At 37.1% G+C, this 21825-nt stretch overlaps 1 protein-coding gene across 5 annotated transcripts in view; it reads right to left on the reverse strand.

Moving 5' to 3' along the window:
• Positions 1 to 21825, reverse strand: part of SMC5 (structural maintenance of chromosomes 5) — a 44172-nt gene that overhangs the window by 21974 nt on the left and 373 nt on the right. For 2 of the 5 annotated variants that reach the window (XM_044446378.1, XM_044446383.1), the window contains exons 2-15: positions 20172 to 20313; positions 18854 to 18906; positions 18501 to 18663; positions 17026 to 17160; positions 14639 to 14779; positions 11802 to 11963; positions 11027 to 11098; positions 9828 to 10083; positions 8702 to 8856; positions 6781 to 6894; positions 4491 to 4585; positions 3621 to 3753; positions 2378 to 2551; positions 1302 to 1471 (exon numbers count right to left, since the gene is read on the reverse strand). In XM_044446378.1, coding sequence (XP_044302313.1) covers positions 1302 to 1471; positions 2378 to 2551; positions 3621 to 3753; positions 4491 to 4585; positions 6781 to 6894; positions 8702 to 8856; positions 9828 to 10083; positions 11027 to 11098; positions 11802 to 11963; positions 14639 to 14779; positions 17026 to 17160; positions 18501 to 18663; positions 18854 to 18906; positions 20172 to 20313 — 1965 coding nt within the window. Of the gene's footprint in view, positions 1 to 1301; positions 1472 to 2377; positions 2552 to 3620; positions 3754 to 4490; positions 4586 to 6780; positions 6895 to 8701; positions 8857 to 9827; positions 10084 to 11026; positions 11099 to 11801; positions 11964 to 14638; positions 14780 to 17025; positions 17161 to 18500; positions 18664 to 18853; positions 18907 to 20171; positions 21299 to 21825 lie in introns of all 5 variants that reach the window. The other 3 variants (XM_044446379.1, XM_044446380.1, XM_044446381.1) reach the window with 3 other exon arrangements.

Here is a 21825-nt window from a genome sequence, read left to right on the forward strand (position 1 = left end):
GTTATCTCAAATCAATGAGACTTTGAACGTGTTTAACCCTGATTGGATATTGCCCACATGTAGCATCCTATTGTGTCCATGTATTTGCAGGGCCACCAATTGTGTAACAGGGTTTTTGTACTCCTGAAAATAATCAGAGAGAAGCATAAACACTCATTTCTAGATTGGGGAAGGCCTGCTCATTTCCAAGGTCATTTTTAGAAATGCAAAGGAGTTGGATTCTCTGACTGTAACAGAACCAAAAAGGTGGAACAGCCAAATTGGATAGTGTGCTAAGTATTTTTCTTCCAGGTATTTAAATACCAACACATATGCAATATGGCAACCACAAGGGTGGCTTTCTACAAGTTAAAGCATTTTAAGATATACAAATTGGTCTTAGGTTTCTACACATACCATTCCTGTTGTTTTGCATAATTTATAAGCTTTTGTAAGCACTGTAATTTAATTAAATTGCCCACACTGCTTGTTTCTTTTTGATTTATAATGTACCATGTAATGGACGTGAAAATATCATTCTCTGGTTATTCCCAGGTGGCAATTTTTTTTCTCTATGCCTTAAAAATGTGTGTGAGAATATACATTTCAGTCATATTTCCAAGCCATGCTTCTTCTCCCCATCACCCCTCCTGCCCTAATGAAGGGGCTGATATTTGTAAAATTCTAAAGTGACTTTAGACTTTATAGCTTGCCAATGAAGCTGAAGTCAAGCTGAAGTTGGGGATGAAAGGAAATGCTGTTGCAAAGGGGCTGAAGTTAAAGGCAATGGGATGCAAAACAGCTCAAACCACTTGAGCCTACTGAAGATGAAGAACCTAAGGAGTTAAAAATGAAAGGAGCTGCCAAATTAAAGGGCGAACATGTCTGACTATGATCTAAATCTAATGATGTTTGTATTCACTTTTAAAGTCTTCTTGTAAAGATGAGACTTCCACTCTAGGGAGGGGTTTGAATGAATATATTACTGCTGTTATCACAAGAGTGCTGACCAAATGTGGTAGTCAAGTATCACAGTGCACACATTATTAGCACAACTACAAAGTATCTGCTTAACTGAAATCCTAGATTAAAGGGAAGAAAAGTCAGTGGTTAAAACCAAACAAGTTGATCCTTAATCCTCAGTTTCAAACTAGATCTTGTGTCAGCTTTAACACAATCAAAAGTTCACATTTCTCCTCAGAATAACCACTTTGAAATGGTCCCAACTCAATAAAACAAAACTTCTGAGTCACTCCTGTTTCTTAAAATTAAATTATATTTAATTTTATATATTTACAATTAAAATAATTAAATAGGTATACCTTTCATATTTCAAGCTAATTTTTGATTCCAACTGCTTCCTTTTGTTATTTCGGTCCAGAAGGTCCTTTTTCTGTTTTCTCAATTCATTGTCTTTGCGTTCCAACCACTTCTGTCTCTCGTATAGTGTAGCCATATGAGAATTCAGAGATTGCAGCTGCCTGTTAATTTCCTGAAGTAACGAGCAAAGAATAAAATACTGTTTTACAATGTTCTCAGTACAATTTTGCTAAGGCTGGGTGAGAACTTACTGTATTAAACCAATCCATCACCTCATGCTACTCCCATGTAAAGCAGCAATTTTGAGAAATTTGTTTACTGTATTCTTTGCTACTAACATTTTGCTGGATGCTTCTCTATTCTCTGTATATTTGCTTAGAAATAAAGTCCAATGAGTTCAATAGGACTTAATCCTATTTATTTGGTGTTGAATTGCAAGGGGCATGCTTAGAATTACAGCATTACAAAATGGTAAATACAGTGAAAAATGAATATAAAATGCCATTCAAATTGCTGAGGCCAAAGACATTACAGCATTAATAACTTCCAACATTGTTCTGAAATAAAATTTGTTAACTGCTTGTTTTAATAGTATGTTGAAAGCTGCATTTTAAAACCATCCTTTTCCATATCTGAGTTGTTTTGATATCTATCTCTCTTTTTAAAATTATATTATTCTTGCTACTTTTGCATTATTTTAGACTGTAGTCCTAAAGAATTGCTGCAAGACTGTAGAGCCCTCCCAGTAAGGGCTTTCTGGGGCAGGAAGAACAACAGAGGCATTTGAAACCTCATCATCCTCTTTTTACAGTATTTTAGCTAAATGGGCCCCAAGTCTACCTAGCTTGCTTACCCTGCTGGGGACAGAATTTGGAATGGGGAGGGGAAATGAAAGAGAAAGGAAGAAGATCTATATCTATAGGCATGAAAGAGGCCCTGTGAAGCCCTAGATATTGTTCAGGGCATCATAGGATTATCCTGCTTAAGCATTTTTACCACTGGTTTAATTATCCATGTTTTCCCAAGATCTCCAGACATATGACAACTCACAAATAAAAACATCAACAACTCAACATACTTCATTTTGATTTTCCAAATGCCTTCTTTCTTCTGCATCCACTGTGACAGTAAGGAACTGTGCTGGCCTCAGTGCTGAGTTACTAGAAACACTTTGATTTGTGTATGGGGATACTTTTATCATATATCTTTCTTCTGCTGTATAGATTTGTTGAAGTTTGGTTTCCTTTATAACCTGGACATGAAAGAAAATCAACAATACAATTACATCAAGTGATTCTGTGAGTAGAAAATTAGGCAATAGGTCATATTTTTAGTAGCTGTAACACAGATTCCCACCACCACCTTACACCACGCAGTAAGCTAAGGAAGGGGAAATAGAAATTGCCCATGCAATGTCTAACACTGTAAGAAAGGAACAATACTCCTTTCATTCTTTCCTCCATTCAAATCCCTCCCCTCAAAAAAGGATTTCCAGGCCTGCCTTTTAAAGCCTTAAGGCCAGGGGTGGTGAACCTCTTTGAGCTCAAGGATCAAATCAATTTCAGAGAGACTCTTGAAGGCCACATTCAGGTGGTGGGAGGGACATGAGGCAAAAGTAGTGAAGCCAAAATACCAGCTATACTAGCATAGTATAATAGCTTGACACAATTACTGCCAGTAAATAGCCTCAGGAGATACATCTCAAACTTTCTAAATGGTAAGAAAATGTGCACAAGCTGGAAACTACCAAGCCGTTAAGTGACTGGAAAAGAGGCAACATGACCATCCACAGAACCCTGGCCTGAGGTGCAAGGTTCTGTACTCCTTTAGATCTCATGCATGTTTAGACAGAAGAGGGTCATATAACTTTCAGCATTCACCAGCCAGCATTGATACCTGGGGATTGCTAGGAGTTGTGGTAATTTTTACTGTCTAAACTTACACAGAGTTGCAACCTCACTGATAAGGAAAAGCTCTGCTAACCTTCTCAGTTACAGTGAATTGAATATCGTGAAAGTTGTAAATGAAGTAGAGGTTTCACTGCTGCTGTTTTAAGTTTGCCTTTTGTTTTCTCTCTGTGTGTAGACATTTTTATATGGCTTTATAAATAAATAAAGTGCTTTTTAGGCAGCTTTGTCTTTTTTTGACATTTTGTTGTAAATCATTCTGAAAGCCCCCAAGGTATAAGTTATATATTTAAATATAGCAAATAACAAGCAGAAGTTATGAATATCCAGGCATCAAACATCAATTATTTTCAGAATTACATCAGCAGACTTCCTAGACACTACAGTTCTTTTCGTAAGTTTGACATGTCTCACCCTTTCAATCATAGTTTTGGTTTTCTCTGTTCCCACAGGGACCTCATGAATATGATACTGACAGCACAGGTAACTCATCACAGGGAGGGGAGCATCAAATAATTCTCGCAAGTAAGAAAAAAATCCATATCGGCTGGAGGAAGAAAGAGACAGTTAGATACTTTCCCTCTCATCATGAAAATAATCCATCAGTTCTCAAAACAAAGTGTCAAGGAAGAAAAATACATAAATATAGAATCAAAGATCTCACTTTAACTGAGGTTCAAAGTTAAATTCATGCAACACCAAAAGCCCAATGTCACAAGCTTGCCACACACAGAATTATGCAAATAGTAAATGATTATTTAATCAGCTAAGGACAAAATTCTATGCATATTTAGACAGAAAAAAAGTCTTATGGGTCCCAGCCTGCTCCAGCCAGCCTTTTTGCTGTCTAAACATGCATAGGACTGCACCTTAAATTTGATGTACTGCCTAGTAGCTCTGTTCATCAAACAGAAGAACAGACATTTGCTGTTCTTCCCTAACTTCAGCACAACGCAACAGCAAAAGGAAGGAGGAATAGAATTCTTGAAACATTACCAGGCAGTGAGGAAATGAACTGTTAGCTGATATACCTCTCTTCCCTCCTTGAACGATGTCTAGTCTTAAAATCTTTAGTAAACACCACTTTCACCTGTTTACTGGTATAACTTACTAGGAAATTCAGAATCTAGAGATAAAAATCTAGGCTTTTTAAGTATCTGGTTGTCAACCAGGCAAAAGCAGCCAGGTGATCCACTGTACAATCACTTTCATACAGGCACTTTTGCCCATTAAAATTATGTGATGTTTTAAGAACAGTAGTTTATCTTACTATAGCTTACTTACTATAGCTCTTCAATTGGTTTTGAAGGTCGGTTTTCAGCCCATGGCTCATTAGGTGCACACACAGCATTCACTTTTAGTTTTTGTTTATCACGCATCTGAACAAGATTACACAAATTTTAGAAAGATAATGCTTTTGGTTACATTAAAATGATATTGCCATTATTACACTGCATGGTAGAAGTGGTTTTTGATTGTTCATAAATCACTAAAGAGACTGGTTGTAAACAAAGGCAATGCTTACATAAAAACAGAAATCTAGACGCTGTGATTCCTTTCACAGCTTTCTCAAATAGTAACAGGAGTAACAAAAGAGGGCATTTTTAGAACTATCACTGTCTCTGCACCTGTGTTTATGTACAGACATGGTCAAAGATATGTCCCACTTACCCTTACCCTTTTTGAGTTATCTACACCCTGTTTATCTTAAAACAAAATAAATTTTCTGACATGGAAATAGGAGACTAGCAACTCTTAATTTAATATCAGAAGAATAAGGAAACTGACATTACAATCCTGTTTTGTCTTCAGAAGCAAGCTCCCTTGAATTTTGTGAGACTGACACCCAGACCGATGTGAATAGATCACAGTTTGAATAACCATATATTCACATTTTCCCCTTCTCTCTTCTCCAACAAGGTAATTTCTAAAAGATATAATATTTCAGGCACTTCTCTTATATTTGGGGCTGATGGGTGGTAATGCCATTTAGTTATGCATCTAAGAAAAATGAATAGTTCTCCACCACTGTTTCATTCTATGATAATGATAAACAGAGTAGGTGCGCATGATATAACAACCCAGACTGTTTTTTGCAGGATGGATTATGTTTTGGCTACAAGCCACCCTAATAACAAATGACTTGTTCTAAGTGTTGAACCCACAACAGCAAATTCATTGTAGGTTACAGGAACCAGGTACTGAGCCACTAAACAAGAAAAGCAACAAGAACAGCAAAACACCCACTCAGCCTTACCACTATGCATGACAGCCTCACCACTGATGCTCAAGTGGCATATTGGAATGGTTTGCCACCATTTTAGCCTCAGAAAATTATGCAACCGTGTTCGGAAAGATTTTATTGTGGTTACTTTTGTTGGTCTTTTGCTGCTACAGTAAATATTCCAAAAAAGAGGAAAGAAAAGGAGGGAAGCTGTTATCTTCTCTTACTGCATGAGCTAAAGACACAGGGAACTGTTGAAATGGTGGAAGACACTGAAACGTGTTAGTTCAATACTTCAAATCAAGAGGATTACATTGTTAAGTGGGAAATATCATCTCCCCTCCTCTGAGTACATCCTGTTTTGCTACTTTTTATCCCCTTTACTGGGGCTTCTCAATTGACAATAGGTCTGTAGAAACTGTACAAATTAATCTATACGCAGTAATGTTAGCACGCATGTTACCTATTCTACTTTCTGCTCCCTCTGGCAGCTGAAACAGGCACAGGAAGTGGCCAAGCAAGAGTGCATATATCAGATAGGTCTAAGACAATTTTAAAAATTGCCTGACAATTTAAAAAATTACATACATAATTGCTCATAATTGTCCTTTTTACTGTGATTTATTAAACAAAAACAGGAAGGTCTGAAGCATTTTAACTAAGATACTATCACAGAGTAATTCCCAAATTACTTTACAAGATAATTCACTTTTGTGTCTCTGCTATCAACTGTAGGAAGTTGATGACAAATTAGAGACAGGAGATTTTAGCAAAAGTTATATGATTACTGATTCATGCTTATAGCATTAAGTGTTTTAGATATATGACCTTATATATATTGGGATTGAGGTTTTATAAATCTTTGTTATTCACCTTCCTGTTTTTAATTCATTTTAATTGTGATGACAGAATAGTATTTTTAACTTTAACTTTTAATTATGCTGGCTTATGGTGGTCTATGACAGTAATAAAACTGAACTAAAAAAACAGCAATTTTCTGAGACAAAAAAAACCCAATTACATATTTCTGAGGCACAAAAAATGGAATATAAAAAGCAGCAAATGAAAAGGGGAAGCAATTGGAGTAGGGTGCTGGAGACAAGACCAGCTCCACTGCAAATGACAATGGGATACTGGCTGGTGGTCTGAGTGGGAAGGAGGGTGAGAACACGTGACAGAGAGCCAAATTGTCTTTTGGGTGCACTGTGGGTTGTTCCATGAACAACTCACACTGTGTAGCTTATTCACAGAGTGGCTTAACACAGTGTGTAATCACAGCCAATGTTGACAGAAAAGACTGTTTATTAGAAGACCCCTGTACCAACTATTTTTAATCTTAGAAGTGCTTGCCTCTCTGAGAAAGGTTTCCATGTCCTCTCTGATTTCAAAAACAAATGACCTCATGTCATTGGACGAAATGTGATTTTCTACGTATTTAGCATGCTTGTGATCTTTCATATTGATCTGTACAGAAAGAACATAAAAAGAAGCTGACATTTATAGAAAAGTAACAATAAAATTTAGCTAACAGTTAAGGAATTGTGTTCACATATTGTTAGAAAACACTAGGCTTTTAAAAGAAAAGTGAGGACTATTTTCATGGACATTAAACTGACTGAAAGCATTCAGACTTAACATGTCAGCATATCAAGTTAATGTTTGAATCCAATTTCATTTTGGCAAGATATAATGCAATGTAATTTTATTAATACAAATAAAACTTAAAAATCTAGATTATGTTGCATATTTATAAAGAAACAAAACTTAATTTCACCCATTGTTTAAAATGGTATTAGGCTTACTAGTGTCAAGGCACCTTGATTCATAGTTTGGGAGCTGCACTGCAGCCCTGTTATGTACACCTTTGTGTCATGGGACGGATTATTTTAGTGTCAGTGCAACTTCTTTCTCGAACACTCAGCTTACGTGAAAAGTCCCAGATAATGTGGAAGGGAGTCAGAACAAAGAGTTTTCCCCAGAGCACTGTCAACCCAGATTCTGAAAGTGGCATATGAGCCACAGTGTGGAGCTTCTCACATCACCAGAGCAATACACGAACAAGACACATTAGGAACAGTTCCCATGATGCAAAAGTCATATCAGAATGGGGTCTGAGTTTATGAATATACAAACATATCAAACAAATACTATAGTCATCTTGTTAAATTTACATAATAATAATCCAACCATGAATTGCCATGAATTAACAGAAGGGGTCACCTACAGTTCCCTTGGGCAGGATAAGTTTATGATTAAGTTGGTCTAATTATCATTGTGTAATCTCAAAAAGAATTGGCCTCAAAAAGATAAATACATCTAAAATTTTAATTTCATTGTAACATCATTTTTTATAATCTCAAAAATAGGATAAAACAACCTACTGAAAAAATTACATTTGGGAAGTGCCAGATGACTAGAGAAGGGCTAATGTTGTCACTATCTTCAAGAAAGGGAAAAAAGAAAAACCCGGGAACTATAGACCAGTCAGTCTGATATCAATCCCTGAGAAAATTCTGGAGGAGATTATAAAGCAGTCAATCTGCAAACACCTTAAAAACAATGCAGTGATTATTAGAAGCCAACGTGGATTTTTCAAGAACAAATCCTGCTAGACTAATCTGATTTTGTTTTTTGATTGCATAACCTCCCTGGTAGACTGTGGGAATGCTGTGGCCATAACATATCTTGACTTCAGGAAAACTTTTGACTAAGTACCCCATGATGGTTTAACTTGAATTCCGCACTGAGCAGGGGGGTTGGAACTGATGGCTCTCTGTTCCCTTCCAATTCTACTACACTATGATTTTATGAATACATTATTATCTGAATTATCAACTGAAATGAACACAGCTTCACATTTTATGATTTTAATGCTATATGGCAGGCTTCATTTAATCTCAGGAGGGAACACCTTTTTGGAAGGCTCCTAAACCTCAATAATGTCCAGGATATAGGATGGTAGGAAAACAAACCTCCTACTAGAATAGCCTACTAAGAAGAGGGTTAGCAAACATATCTTTGATACTTCACAGTATCTATGTAATCTATCATTTTCAAAACAAAGGCTTCAGATTCTCTATTCTGTACTATTTGTACTTAAATTTACAGGAAGCAACTTTAAGTACAAATCAAGATACATGCATGCCAAGTTTGACTGCACATGATAAAACAATGGATTATGCAGGAAAGCTTTTAAAAAGGGTTATAACATAAGTGTCATTTAAATCTTAGTTATGATTAAGTAATACAATATTGAAGCAAATCAGCTTACTGAAAGCATCACAGGGTCACAGACACTTCTTTTAAACCGGTCTCTGTTCTGTCTGAGCCACAGAAGAGCATTATATGTGTCTTGGAATCTCCCTTTGAGCTTCTCTTCTTTCATATTCATCATATTTTCAATTTGCACAATGCGATCAGCCACTCCTATAATTTTTTTAAAAAATCTTTAAAAGTCATGTTTACTGTATTTCATTATTACAGCTACAGGCACCGTTTAGTTTCTCGAATGCTGAGATATCTCACAGGAATGCCTATGAAAGAACCATACACTTTTCACTCTCTTCAACCAGTAGCTGATCTTAGCAAGTAGCTGACTGACAGATTTACATATACTTTTTCTAAAAGGGTCCAGTATTAGTTTGGGCCCTGTATCACCCAATATGACTACCACTACTAATAAATTACATTAATACCTCACATTTTTTCCTTTCATGGGGATCCCAAGATAGCTTACATAGCTTCACTGTTATCCTCACAACAATCCTGTGAAAAAGTTAGGCTCACCATGGCTGGCCCGAAGTTACCCAGTGACTTTCATGGTTGAGTGAAGATGAGAAGTTGAATCTCCTCAGACCCACTCCACCATACTATACTGGCTCTCTGGGAGAAAGTCTAGCTCTAAGACAAGTTCGGGTTTTTTTTTAACCATTGTTATTCTTTGTAGCTAGATCTTATAGCAATAGCCATCCTGTTCTTCCACACCAACCTCTGTGCTAGCTGGAATTTTAACGAGAAACTTAGGCCAGAATTCAAAGGGTTTTTACATAAAGATTCACTGACTTAGAGGGACTTACATGATTCTCCAAACCCATCTTCCCATGACCATTCCCCAAATATGGAAGAACTTCAAGATCAACTATAGTGAGACTATAGCATGAGCAGCTATGACCTGAAAAAATATTAGGCAAATTCTGATAAGTGATTTGCCACACCAGCTACAAAGAACAAAATAGCCCAATATGAGCTAAACTGCTCACATCACCTTCTTTGCCATGTATAATACATAAGCTGAAATGGACTCTATACCTTCTAGTTGGTTGTCAATTATCAAGCCAATGTTTTACTGTGTAATTGAAAACAGCATTAACAGACATTAAACAATTAAAGCTATTTGCCTTTTCCATCATTCAGCAACTTCTCCTTCTCCCTGTGCAGCTCATTTAATTCACTATCTATATTTGCCTTCTCTTCCACCAACTGTCTGAGCTCAGCATTAATAGAATTAATCTGAGGCTGAAAATTTTCAGGACTGTCTGTATTTTTTAGCTCATTAGTCCAATCTTCTATCATTTTACGGGTGTTCTGTATTCGTGTCTGCCGATCTTTTTCTGAGTTTATCTTCGTTCTCAATGCTAGTTCAAGGTCCTCAATCTAAGAATAAACATAGAAATATTTCCACTACAAAGCAGCAAGGACAAACAACAACAGAAACTTGTTGATATACTAGCTAAGATATAAACATAAATAAAAGATTATGCTTATCAAAATACAATCGTCATAATTCCCTCTATTATCAAACTTGGATGATTCAGTGTCCAATTTTAAAAGGCTTGCATCATCAATTCTGTGAACTGGTATAACCAAACTGTCAAAGGAAATGCTAGCTGTACTGAGGTTCTTGCAGGTTTGCCTATACAGTTTTCAGGCATGTAAGTCTTTGTAGAAGCAAATTATCCTACTAATTATAAATAACTACCTGAAATATATACAGTAAAACCTTGGATTGCGAGAATAATTTGTTCCGGAAACATGCTTGTAATTCAAAGCACTTGTATATCAAAGCAAATTTCCCCATAAGGTTCAATGTAAATAAGGTTAATCCGTTCTGTAACTTTTTTTTTTAATCACAAAAATTTGAAGCGGGCGCGCTTGGGGAGGGAGATGGGCACGATTGCGGGTGCACTCGGTGGGGAGGCAGGTGTGATCATGGGCGCGCTCATGGGGCTGTACTCACACCCGCAGCCAGAGAGAGAAGAACCGGTGCTCAGTTGTGACGTGACGCTCGGCGGGCAAAGTGCGCGTACTGCTTGTACTGCAAGACATCACTTGTTCATCAAGTTAAAATTTAGAAAAACTTTTTGCTCATCTTGCAAAACACTCACAGACCAAGTTACTCGCAATCCAAGGTTTTACTGTACCAAGAACAAGGGATTTTGAAACCCTCAATGTTTGCATTTACAAAATTTGTGACTAAACCAAATATGATTCCTAGAAAATTAATACATAAGCCCACTAAATCAACACTAGGGGGACAAAGTAATAGATTGGCATTGCCGAGATTTAAGGTTAAGGTTGTTATGGCAAAAAGTCTTACTTGTTTGTTTTTTCTTTCCAAAGCATCCTGTTGCTGTTTACATTTCTGAGATACTTCTTTGATAGCAGCAGTCTATATTCAAGAGAATTTGTTAAAAAGAAATTAGCTCTAATTATATATTTTCCCAGCAAAATGTTTTAAAGACCCAGAGGATGCAAAGAAATGCTACTTTTTTACTACTTCTCCAACTTTTTAGCAATTCTACCTGTCGAACAACATGACAATCCCCGGTCAGAAGCATACTCATAATGGAATGCAGCATATACTGCAGCTTGAGGATGAATGAGCTCTTAATGGGCTGTTGCATTATTTGAACCATGTCAAGATGTTGAAAGTGGGCCAATAAAACAAAAACACTTTCAAGAAAGAATGGGTCAATGAAGTTTACTCATATGTGGAGGAGTTCTGGGGGTTGAACCAAGAACATAAACTGGAGAACTCATTCTCTGACCTATATTCCTGCCAAGATTTGAATTTAGCTCCTACAAATTGTCTTCATGTGACATTAGTCAGGGCTTCCTTCCATAGTGCTCTACACTATGATTTTGACTGTGTGGAATGAAATTGAGCTTTTCAGGCTGATGGCCAAGATGTTAAGACAAATGTTTCCCTCTAGAATTCTATTAGCCGATGCCTTTTTTAGTCTTTGTTTATTAAAGCAGCTTACATTTTAGTTTTTCTATATCTCAGGCTATGGTTCAAAACCTCTTGTCTGTATATTTATTATATTGACTTCTATGAGAGCAAAGTGGCAACATGAACCTAAAATACATACTTTATCTTTGATTTTGGCATCCAAATTCACACACTGGTTCTCAGCCTCTTGGATCCGTTCTGCCATGGGAGACTGTTTTTCTTTTAATGCTCTTAATTCCACTTTCTGATGATCTCGACTTTGTTTCACTGTTTCATATTGCTTACGAACTTCTTCATATACCTAACAAACAACACAAAGGTATGACTGGCATTATGTCACTTTGTTCAACAGGCCTAAGTGGTTGTTTGCTGTTACAATTCTAAAGTCTCAACAGCATAGCAAGCGACAGATAGGGCCCTGGAATCCAACCCCCTGTTCAGAGAAGGAATCCAATTTAAACCATCTCTGACAGCTGCCCCATCTCTACCTGAATTATTTATTTATACACATATTTATAGGCCACCTATAACTGCCAAGGCGTTCCTAGGCAGCTTATCCTTGAATACCTAAACAACAGAGAACCCACCACTTCCCTAGGCGGTTGATTCTATTGTCTGACCACTCTGACCATCAGGATGTTTTTCTTGATGTTAACAATGATCCACCTTGCTGTAAATTAAGTCCATTACAGTGTCCTACATGCCCCATAAAAACCATTTAGATACTTGAAAAATGCTGATATATTGCTCCCACAACTCAGTTCTCTTCTCAAGGCTAAATATAACAAGTGCCTTCAATATTTCCCGATATTAGTGTTTCTAGCCCCGGATCACCTTTGCAGCCTTTCTCTGGCATTCTAATTTATCTGAATCCTTTCTGAAGTGTGGTGCCCAGAACTGGGCAAAGTATTTGAGAAGTGCAGAAACAGAGTCAAAATATAATAGTTCCAAAATCATTTTTTTCTATGATGTAACCGAAAATTGCATTTGTCTCTTTTGCAGCCACATCACACTGTTCATTTATATTAAATCTGAATAGAAAAGGTCATTTTTAGATGAAAGGCAATAGATGTGATGTCAGACATATAAAGTTTGAGAAGGGATGCCCTAACTAGATATTATTCAACAAAAAAACCCAAGACAACATTAAAGGTAGATTTATTTGACCTTCTATTCTGGTTTTTACTAGAACTTAAAGAAGATTGCAAGATTTATAAAAACACATGACCAAAATAAAATGCTCTGGTCTTGTTTTTGGCTTAAGTCTATACTGCTTCATTCAGAATCACGAGGTATGCATTTCACACTATAGTAATGGGACATAGGAAACATTCCAGCACATGAAGGATATGAAAAGAAATCTATGATGAGATTGTTTGGTTATTTTATTTAGGACTTTTTTATTACCAACCACAACCAAGGTCTCGGTCTTGCTTATATGGTTATATGCTTTTCTTCTGAATGATCTAGTTAGTGTATTAGTTGTGTGTGACTGTGAAACCAAAAATACAAAACAGATAACAAACCGTTGTCAACTTTATTTCTTTATCTCTATGATAAGTATGGTAACTAATTATACCAAATTAAGTAAAAAGTCCAGAAAGTAGACCCCCACCACTATTCTCCCTGCCTTTGTGAAGGGGCCTATTGCCATCCATCACCATCATCACCAGTTAATGTTAGGCTTAATGTTACCTCAAGAATCTTCTAAACTGTTTTAAGAACTGTCTCTTTTATTTGTGTATACATTACTGTATACCTACACACATACACACAGTTTCTCTCTCTCTTCAGTACCTGTAGTTACTTATTAGTATATTAATATTACAATGCTATATTGTGTTTAAGATGTTTTAGCAAATATGGAAGTGCTTCTTAACTGTTTTATATGAATAGAAAAGTAAAAATATATACATAGACTAAGACAAACATTTGGCTTCCTCATGCGATGTGACTTACATACAAATTCAACTTAAGGATGTTCTCAAGAACGAAACTCATTCTTAACCTGGGCCTGTATAAATTTCTCCTTTTTCTTAAAGTATATTTTATTCCAAAATAATACAAAATATATAAAAAATATATTATTCTGGGTTTGAAGTCATGAGGACAAGCAAAAAGTCCTGCCACTTAAGGTATTATTCAACCATCTGTTCAGCTACTGAAACTTTAGAATATATTGTTCACAAATCTTCAACAGTATCTTTACTCTACTAAGATCTGTAGGGGATTAGGCAGTAAGGGGCCCACCAAAGTGTTCCCATGAACAGGACAGTTGCTAGCTTGAACCACATTGCCACTGCTGTGCCATCTTCTTTCTTAGCGGAATCCCAGTGTGTTTGGCAAACAGTCTAGAGCACAATTCTACTGCAGAAAAGAGCATGCTCCACATGCAACTGGTTTCCAAGCTGAATTTCTGTTTATCCAGAGAAGCAGGGCACAGGGAAACTATATAACCTGTTTACCTGCATAATGAGATTCCGTACAGGCGGCCAGAGAAGTCATTTGGTAAGCTGTGTGGAGCCCCATTGTGCTGGCAAACAAAGGATACATGGCCCACACAACTTATTCCCAACAGTTTCACTGGAATTCAAGGAGAGCAGGCCCTTGCAGAGGCATCGGTGTACGGTTGCCCCTCCTTCTAAAGTTATTTACCTCATTTTACAGAGTTGCTTTTTAAAAAGTTGAAATTCTGCACAGTATCAATTCTGAACCCAGTACCACATTCTGTACTTTTTCTTCATTCAATGCAAACATTGAAACAAAATATATAGGCAAGACTAAATACATGTTAAGTAATTGCAAAATCACACACTTTGTATGGCCTGGCAAATAATATTTCCTTTTTAATATTTACTTTCATTATTATATCATTTTACGGGTTTTTAAAGTGTCTATATTTCACCAAGCATACTTGTTGTATTTTGTTTTTAAAGGCACATTTCCAAAAGTCTTTAAAAAAAATTAACCACTTACCAGCCAGGGTCTTTTTCTCTCAAGCATTGCAATTAAATCTAGATGGCGCTTGTGTTCATGATACCGCTCTACATCTTGCTTGTATCGTTCATTCTTTTGCTTCATTTTCTCTAGGCTGTTATTTTCCTCTATCCATGAATTCTGTTAGAATGCATATTTTAAGATATTACTTGACAGAATAAACAGAATTAAGAATTATTAATTAAGCATAAGTTTTATTTTATAATTGCTCCATGCCCTATTTTCAATTCAAATGAGCACATGAAAAGTAGTAGAATCTCCTCAAACTTCTAATGGATGTTATTCTATAGAGTGCAAGTAGAAAAAAGGAACTGAAGGTTTGGTATCATTATACAATTTCACTTAGCCAAGAAACTTCCTCACGATGAGAAATTCTGCACTTTTGCTTCAAATCCTCCCAAAACTTGCAAATGAAATAACAAACAAATATTATATAGAAACATTTAACCAATAATAGTCTGTATTAGGGAAGTCCTCTCATTATTGTTGAATTTTTAAATCACACATTTCCTTTTCCCTATACATAATATAGTGGAAGTGGACATCATACAGCCATCAATTTAATTTCAAAAACCCCATATATGAGATCATTGGAAACCTCTGGCAAGAGCCAGCTGTCCCATTTTCTGGTAACCCACTGAGCAGAAAAGAAATGAGAGAGGGAGAGAAAAAAGGGAGTATATGTGAACACAGCCCTTGACAGAAAGAAGGTTCCACACTGCTGCTATATAGTATGCAAATAGATAAAGAGGCAGCACAAATGTAAGAAATGTTTAAGAACAGTTAAGAAATGATTCACAAGACCATGTGTTTCCTTTCCCTTTGGTTCAAATCCCCCCACCATCTTAAGTAAAGTAACAATAGAGAGAGCCAGTGTGGTGTAGTGGTTAAGAGCATGGGACTGGGACTCAGACAATCTGGGCTCTAGTCACTGCTTAGCCATGGAACCAACTGGGTGACCTTGGGCCAGTCACAGACTCTCAGCCCAACCTACCTCACAGGGTTGTTGTTGTGGGGATAAGATGGAGGAGGAGAATGATGTAAGCTGCCTTGAGCCCTTTGTAGGAAAAAGGCAGGCTATAAATCAAAAAATAAGTAAAATAAATATATGAATACTTACACAAACATACTTAAGGGTCCACTCGACCATGATTTGAAACTAAAAGAATCTGGCCAATGATTAACAATGTAACCAAAGTTAATCCTAACATGTAATATTATTACATGAAATGTGGTGAACCTACTTTTCCTTATGAGAGGAAGCCCAGAGCAGGTAAGGATAAGCATAACAAATTGTTTTATACACAATGAAATAAATATGTGAACAGTACCACAATTCAATACCATTACCAAATTCAGGATGACAAATCTAATATAAAACAGTATTTCAGAAACATAATTAACAAATATTATGTCTAAGTAATTCAGCAAGTAATACACCTCTGCCACCAGCCAGGAGAACTGGGGTCACCAGGAAGCTGCACCCCCTGCCTCCCAGAACACCATGGCAAAGTGGAAAATAACTCGGACCCATTCATCTGCCAGGGAAGTTGAAGCTGCTGCAATGGTTATTTCTGTCCTTCTACTTCCCAATTTTTTCCGCTTGTTTTATGTCTGTTAGATTGCTACCCTGCTGTTAGGACCTATACAATGATTAGAAAATGTTAGGTGCTTTGTAAATGATAGGTGAAAAAGTTCAAATTCAGAGCAGCAACAAAATAATGCATTAAAGGCAAAAGTAGTTCTCTCAGTGAAGCATCAGTAAGAGGGAAAGATGACTGTGTGTTAAAATCCAAAATGCATTTTTCTTTTCCCAGCTGTTCTGAGCTTAAAACTGTCTTTTCCGAGTCACTTGGATTTGTAGCCATATTGAGGATATAAAACCAAAATAGAAACCCCAAAACATGCCTGCTAAAAATGTTAAAACTTCATTTACAAGGAAGTTACAAAGCCCCATTTTTGGTGTCCTACTGCTGGTGGGTAAACAACTTTTAATTCAAGCAGGCTTTTGTTGTGCTTTTAAATTTGTTTTAATGTATATGATTTATTGCTGTCTTAATTGAAGGGTTTGGAGGTTTATTGGTGGTTATATGCACTTGAGTGCACTTTTTCTTGGGAGAAAGAAAAATGCTTACATGTCAGGAAGGAGTGTAGATATGTGAAAACCAAAGAGAGAAAATGGGGAGATACAAGAGCCATGGTACACACAGAATAGATGAGGGAAACAAGAAATGAAATTCAGAAAGGTCATATTTTTTAGCCTTAGACTGGGCTGATGATTCAAAAAGAAAACTTATAAATACTTATGTATTTATTTTAAAAATAAAGGACTGAGAAAATCTTTCTCATGCACATCACCTACTTACCTCAAGCTCTCTCTCTCTGTGCCTTAGGTTTTTTAGGTCACAATGAAATTTGTACATTTCTGGAGGGCCAATTGATTTCTCTGTGGCTTCAAGTAACTCAATCTTAGATAATTTTGCAAATTCTCCAACTTTGTCCTGCAAAGTAAGACAAAATACAACCAGTATTCTGTGCACCAAAAAATCAAGCTATATTCTTTATAGGAATTATCTAGACTTTAAACTAATAAAAAGATCCAGCAGACTATTTCTAAAGCTTTCTATTTTACATGGAGCACAGCTTGTGAAGCAGCTTCCAGAGGCTAAGATAACCTTCTCCTCTTTCACCAGATGCGTCCATGTGTGAGCAGTGACTCTGGCAGGGCCTTTCAACGGTAGACAAATACCTTCCGCATCTTACCAGCAGCAAGCATCCTGCTGCCAACCTTCTTCCACTGAGAATAATTGTTATACTAGAACCTAGAGAAAAGCTGTCACCAAGATGCAGCCAGTACAGAAGCAGCCTTAATTGCCATTTTCTTGTTAGGGCGATGTCCAGAAAAACACATCTGCACCACCACCAATGCCAAAATGGCACTTTGGAAGGACCCCAACTCCTTTTTCCAGGGCTCTGGAAGTACACAAATGGCACCATAATCTTTTTAAACAACGTTTTCCTCCAGTTTTTCAGTATAAGAGTGCAGAAATTCCTGTCCACTATGTGTAATCTCACCAGGTTAATTTCCTTGTAGGTTACAGCCATCAAAGAAAACATAGACGTGGCAATGTACTAGGAAATCAACAAGGAGATACTGCATACACATTCAACTCAAAAGGAACAGGAAAAAATAATACTATGAACCCATTTGGGCAGTTCAGAAGCACTAAAAATGGAAACAAAAGGAGCACCAAGAATGGTGAGGGATTAATTCCCACTTGACAATATCCCTGTCTCACTGCTAAGCCTTGAACTCATACTTGTCAGTGTTCTTCTCACTTTCAACACATTTTCAAGTCTTGAAGTCCAAAAATGGGAGTTATCCCTTCTCCTTCTATCCCATTGAAACTGAGCAGTATGCTGGGATGAGAATAAGCTTAAAACCTTCCCAGACCAGTCTTACCAATTATGCTCAAGATTGCTGGAATGAAAAGGCTCTATCCCTGCTCTTATCACAGTTCTCCAGGGAGGCCGGGCACACAAGGATGACTCCATGCACATCTCTTTCCCTGGAGAACTGCTGAAATGAGAGAGAAATTAAACCTGCCTCCACACCACAGTACCACTAGAGTAGGGTAGAATGCTAGACTGATGCAGTAGGGAGGAGGCTTTAACGTTTGCCCTCACCAGGGTGATAATGGCAAGGTGAAACATGCTGGGGCCAGGAAAACAGTCCTGGGGGGCCTTAAGTTGCTGGAAAGCTGCATTTTATCCACTGTTGCTTTAGAACTTAACATGCACTGCTGGGATTTACAATGTCTTAAAAATAATTCCTTCATACCTGTGGAAGAAACTGGCACAGGTTGCCTACTTGAATATTTAAGGTTGAAATTTGGTCCTCTACCATTTTCAGAGTAGAAGATTTTCTATTAAGAAACCAAGATGACTGGTTGTTTGCCACAGACATTTCTCGTGTGATAATAAGATTGGCTGGATTCTTAAACCTAATAAACAGAAAATAATTGTCATTTTTTACCCATAACTATGAAAAATAATAAATAAAATGATCAGTAATAAAATGATGTTGCATGCTCATCTAATACCTCAATGCTACACTTTCTCAATATTTTTACAGATAAAATTTATTATACACATTTACACAGAACAGAAACAAGAACAAGTCTGATTACTCACAGCTCGATTTCAATTACTCCTTTAGCACAACCCCGCTTCACATAGTGACCAATCTGGGGGGAAAAATTAGCATGTAAACCTCAACACAAGCCTAATTTGCCATCATCATCATCTTACTATTATTATAATGTGTTTCTCATTTGCTTATCACTCTAAGAAAATTGAAGTACAATTATTTCTCTTGGTTCTGGACATAATATAATCAAATAGAAATGCATACAAAAGGAAAAAGAAATGGGAGGGAAAGAAAAAAATATTTGGTACAAATACTCGATGTTACAGGACATCAACACTCAAGCCAGAAGCCCTTGCCCCCCCCAGCCAAGGGCAAAGGCCAGAATGAACATTCTTTCAGCCAGTTTCAGGGACACTGGCAGTTACAGAGGTATCTTATTTTAAGGGAGTCGAGAGAAGTAAGCAATTTAAAAGTAAAAGCAATGGCATAGGTAGTGCAAACTGCTTTAAAGCCAGGAATGATCTTTTTAGCTGCAATACTGTCATAAACAGAGAAAGCAGGTGAAGTGAATAATTTCACTGCTACGGTAAGTCAAATAGAAGGGCAATACATCACTGAGCAACATTTGCATAATCATAATCCTGAATTCTTTGAATGTCTTAGACCTAATTCAAAGGGAAAGCATGTTGCTTTGTCCTCATGGAACTATAACCTCAGAATACAGCACAAGTTAGTTGTTTCCTGCTGAGCTACCAAAGCAGGTCAATACAAATTGCAACATAAAATGTATGATCTCAACATACTTGCCAAGTAATACATGACCTTATTAGTAATAATATTACATGACCTTCTTAAACATCTGAACATGCTTTTGTTTAAAGAAAATGTGAGCTCTAATGCAGTCTATGTTCTAAAATTAGACCATATCGCCTAGCTCAGTGGTTATTCCTATTTAGTTGCACTATTGTGAGTACAGTGAAAGCAACTGAGAGCTCAAAGAAAATCATGAGCAGTCTTTCTTCTGAGCTCTGTCCAGACAGATAGTGCACCCTGTGTGTTGTACATAAGATTAACATGCAAATTTATACCCATGCCCAAGAGCACTACAGTACATAAAAGATAGCCAAGCATATCAATCTTGCGTAGGTGGTCATTTGGTAAAGAACTGAAAGCATGAAAAAGGTATGAAAGTCAGAACACTGAAAAACAGAACACTCTGTATTATTATTATTAATAATAATAATTAATAATAATAACAACATTATCCTATTTTGGCATCTATTTTCCATCCATCATATAGAAACAATCTTGGGAGATTTAATTACTATAATCCAATATTAGACTGCAAATAATTATTCTCACCTTGTCTGCACGACCTATGAAGCAAGGTTTTCCTGCAAGTCCCAGGCATATAGCACAAACAATGCTTGATTTACCTGTTCCATTAGCTCCCACTATCATATTTAAATGAGGTCCTGGATATATCTCACAGTTATCATAAGTTCTGTAAGGCGATATTATTAAAACATTGTTTATAAAGTAAGAAGCATATGAAGATGAAAATAAATCAAAATTTAAACTAATTGCTAAAATTCATGATATTTAAGTCATGCACTACTTTACAGAACTACTTACTTTGCCTACTACAACACCAATTCTGTACCTACCTACCGGGGAGTAGGTTCCACCAAATTCATAGGACTTATTTCCATGCTGACATGTAATGAGGATTGCCCTACAATTCCCATATGCTACATGCCAATAGATTGTATATATTAAAAGCTGCATAAGAGCTCTGAGTTGACACTGGAGCAATTGGGATTTTGCATCAACTGTAACATAGCCTGTGCCTAGGGAATAGAATGGCCACCTAGCCAATTTCTTAAGAGCAAAGACTGCATTTAATGTTAATTCTAAGCTAAGTCCTATTCATCTCCTACTCTACTTTAAGTAGCACTAAAATGAGATTCAAGCGAAAGTCTTTATCAACCCAATATAGAATTCTACACTTTCTGGAAAGCAATCAATCACTGTTCATATAAATGTTTGAAAAGGTAGCTGTGACCATGACATAGCCATAAAGACAGCAAATGTGCAGCCACATCTCTTCACAAACCTACTCCATTAAACCTCTATTCAGCAGAATTTACTCCCATAGAAAGGTTCACTGTATTCAGGCCCTGCACCTAAACGACATACATGTTTACTCAGAAGCGAGTGCCACTGTCCACAGTCAAGTAAGCCTACACAAAGAGCTTTGGATGTGGGGCTGTATATAGATGAAACAAATAATAAAAATATAACCTAAGGCTGTAACATATATCCACTTACCGAAAAGTAAGCCACACTAAATTCAACGCAACTTACTTTTAAGTTGGCAAGAGTAAATTTGGATGCAAAGATAAGTTAATGGAAGGAAGTTCACAGATGTTTCTTCTACTCTTTTCATCTCCATATACCCAAAAGCCTCCCCAGAGGATCTGAATTCCCTGCAGAGTAACAGATCTTGGGTAAGCTCACAAAGAGGGGGGGGGGGGGAATCACCAGAGGCCGACCAGCCTCGGCAGGCACCTCTCCTATTCGTGGTGATTCTTCCCTACATTCTAAACCTCTATGTTAGCTTCCATAGGTTTCCTTCAGCTTATTTATATTACTATCCACGTGTGCGCAAGTTTTTCTACTACAGTAAACCACCTTGTGAGGGCAGTAAAGCCAGGAAGGCAGATGGAAAACATCTTCAAAAGGGTACAATCCTATACATGTTCGGACAGGAAAAACAAAAGCCCTATAACTCCCATGCTGGGCCTTTTTCTGTCTAAACCTGCATAGATTATGCCTTTATTAAACAACATGATTCTGACGTGGAGAACAGTTAGTGGTAGAGATTGACCGTTAAGTTCCAGAAATGCCTGCGGCCTGCTTAGTCTTTGGGCTCCTCACGCCAGCGTCTAGCCCGAAGGCATTCAGGGCAGGCACTTCATGGAAACGATCCAAGAGCACAGCAGGCTGCCACTCG

This window comes from Varanus komodoensis, unplaced genomic scaffold, assembly GCF_004798865.1.
Source record: "Varanus komodoensis strain SLA01 unplaced genomic scaffold, ASM479886v1 scaffold5, whole genome shotgun sequence".
Classification (NCBI taxonomy): Eukaryota; Metazoa; Chordata; class Lepidosauria; order Squamata; family Varanidae; genus Varanus; species Varanus komodoensis.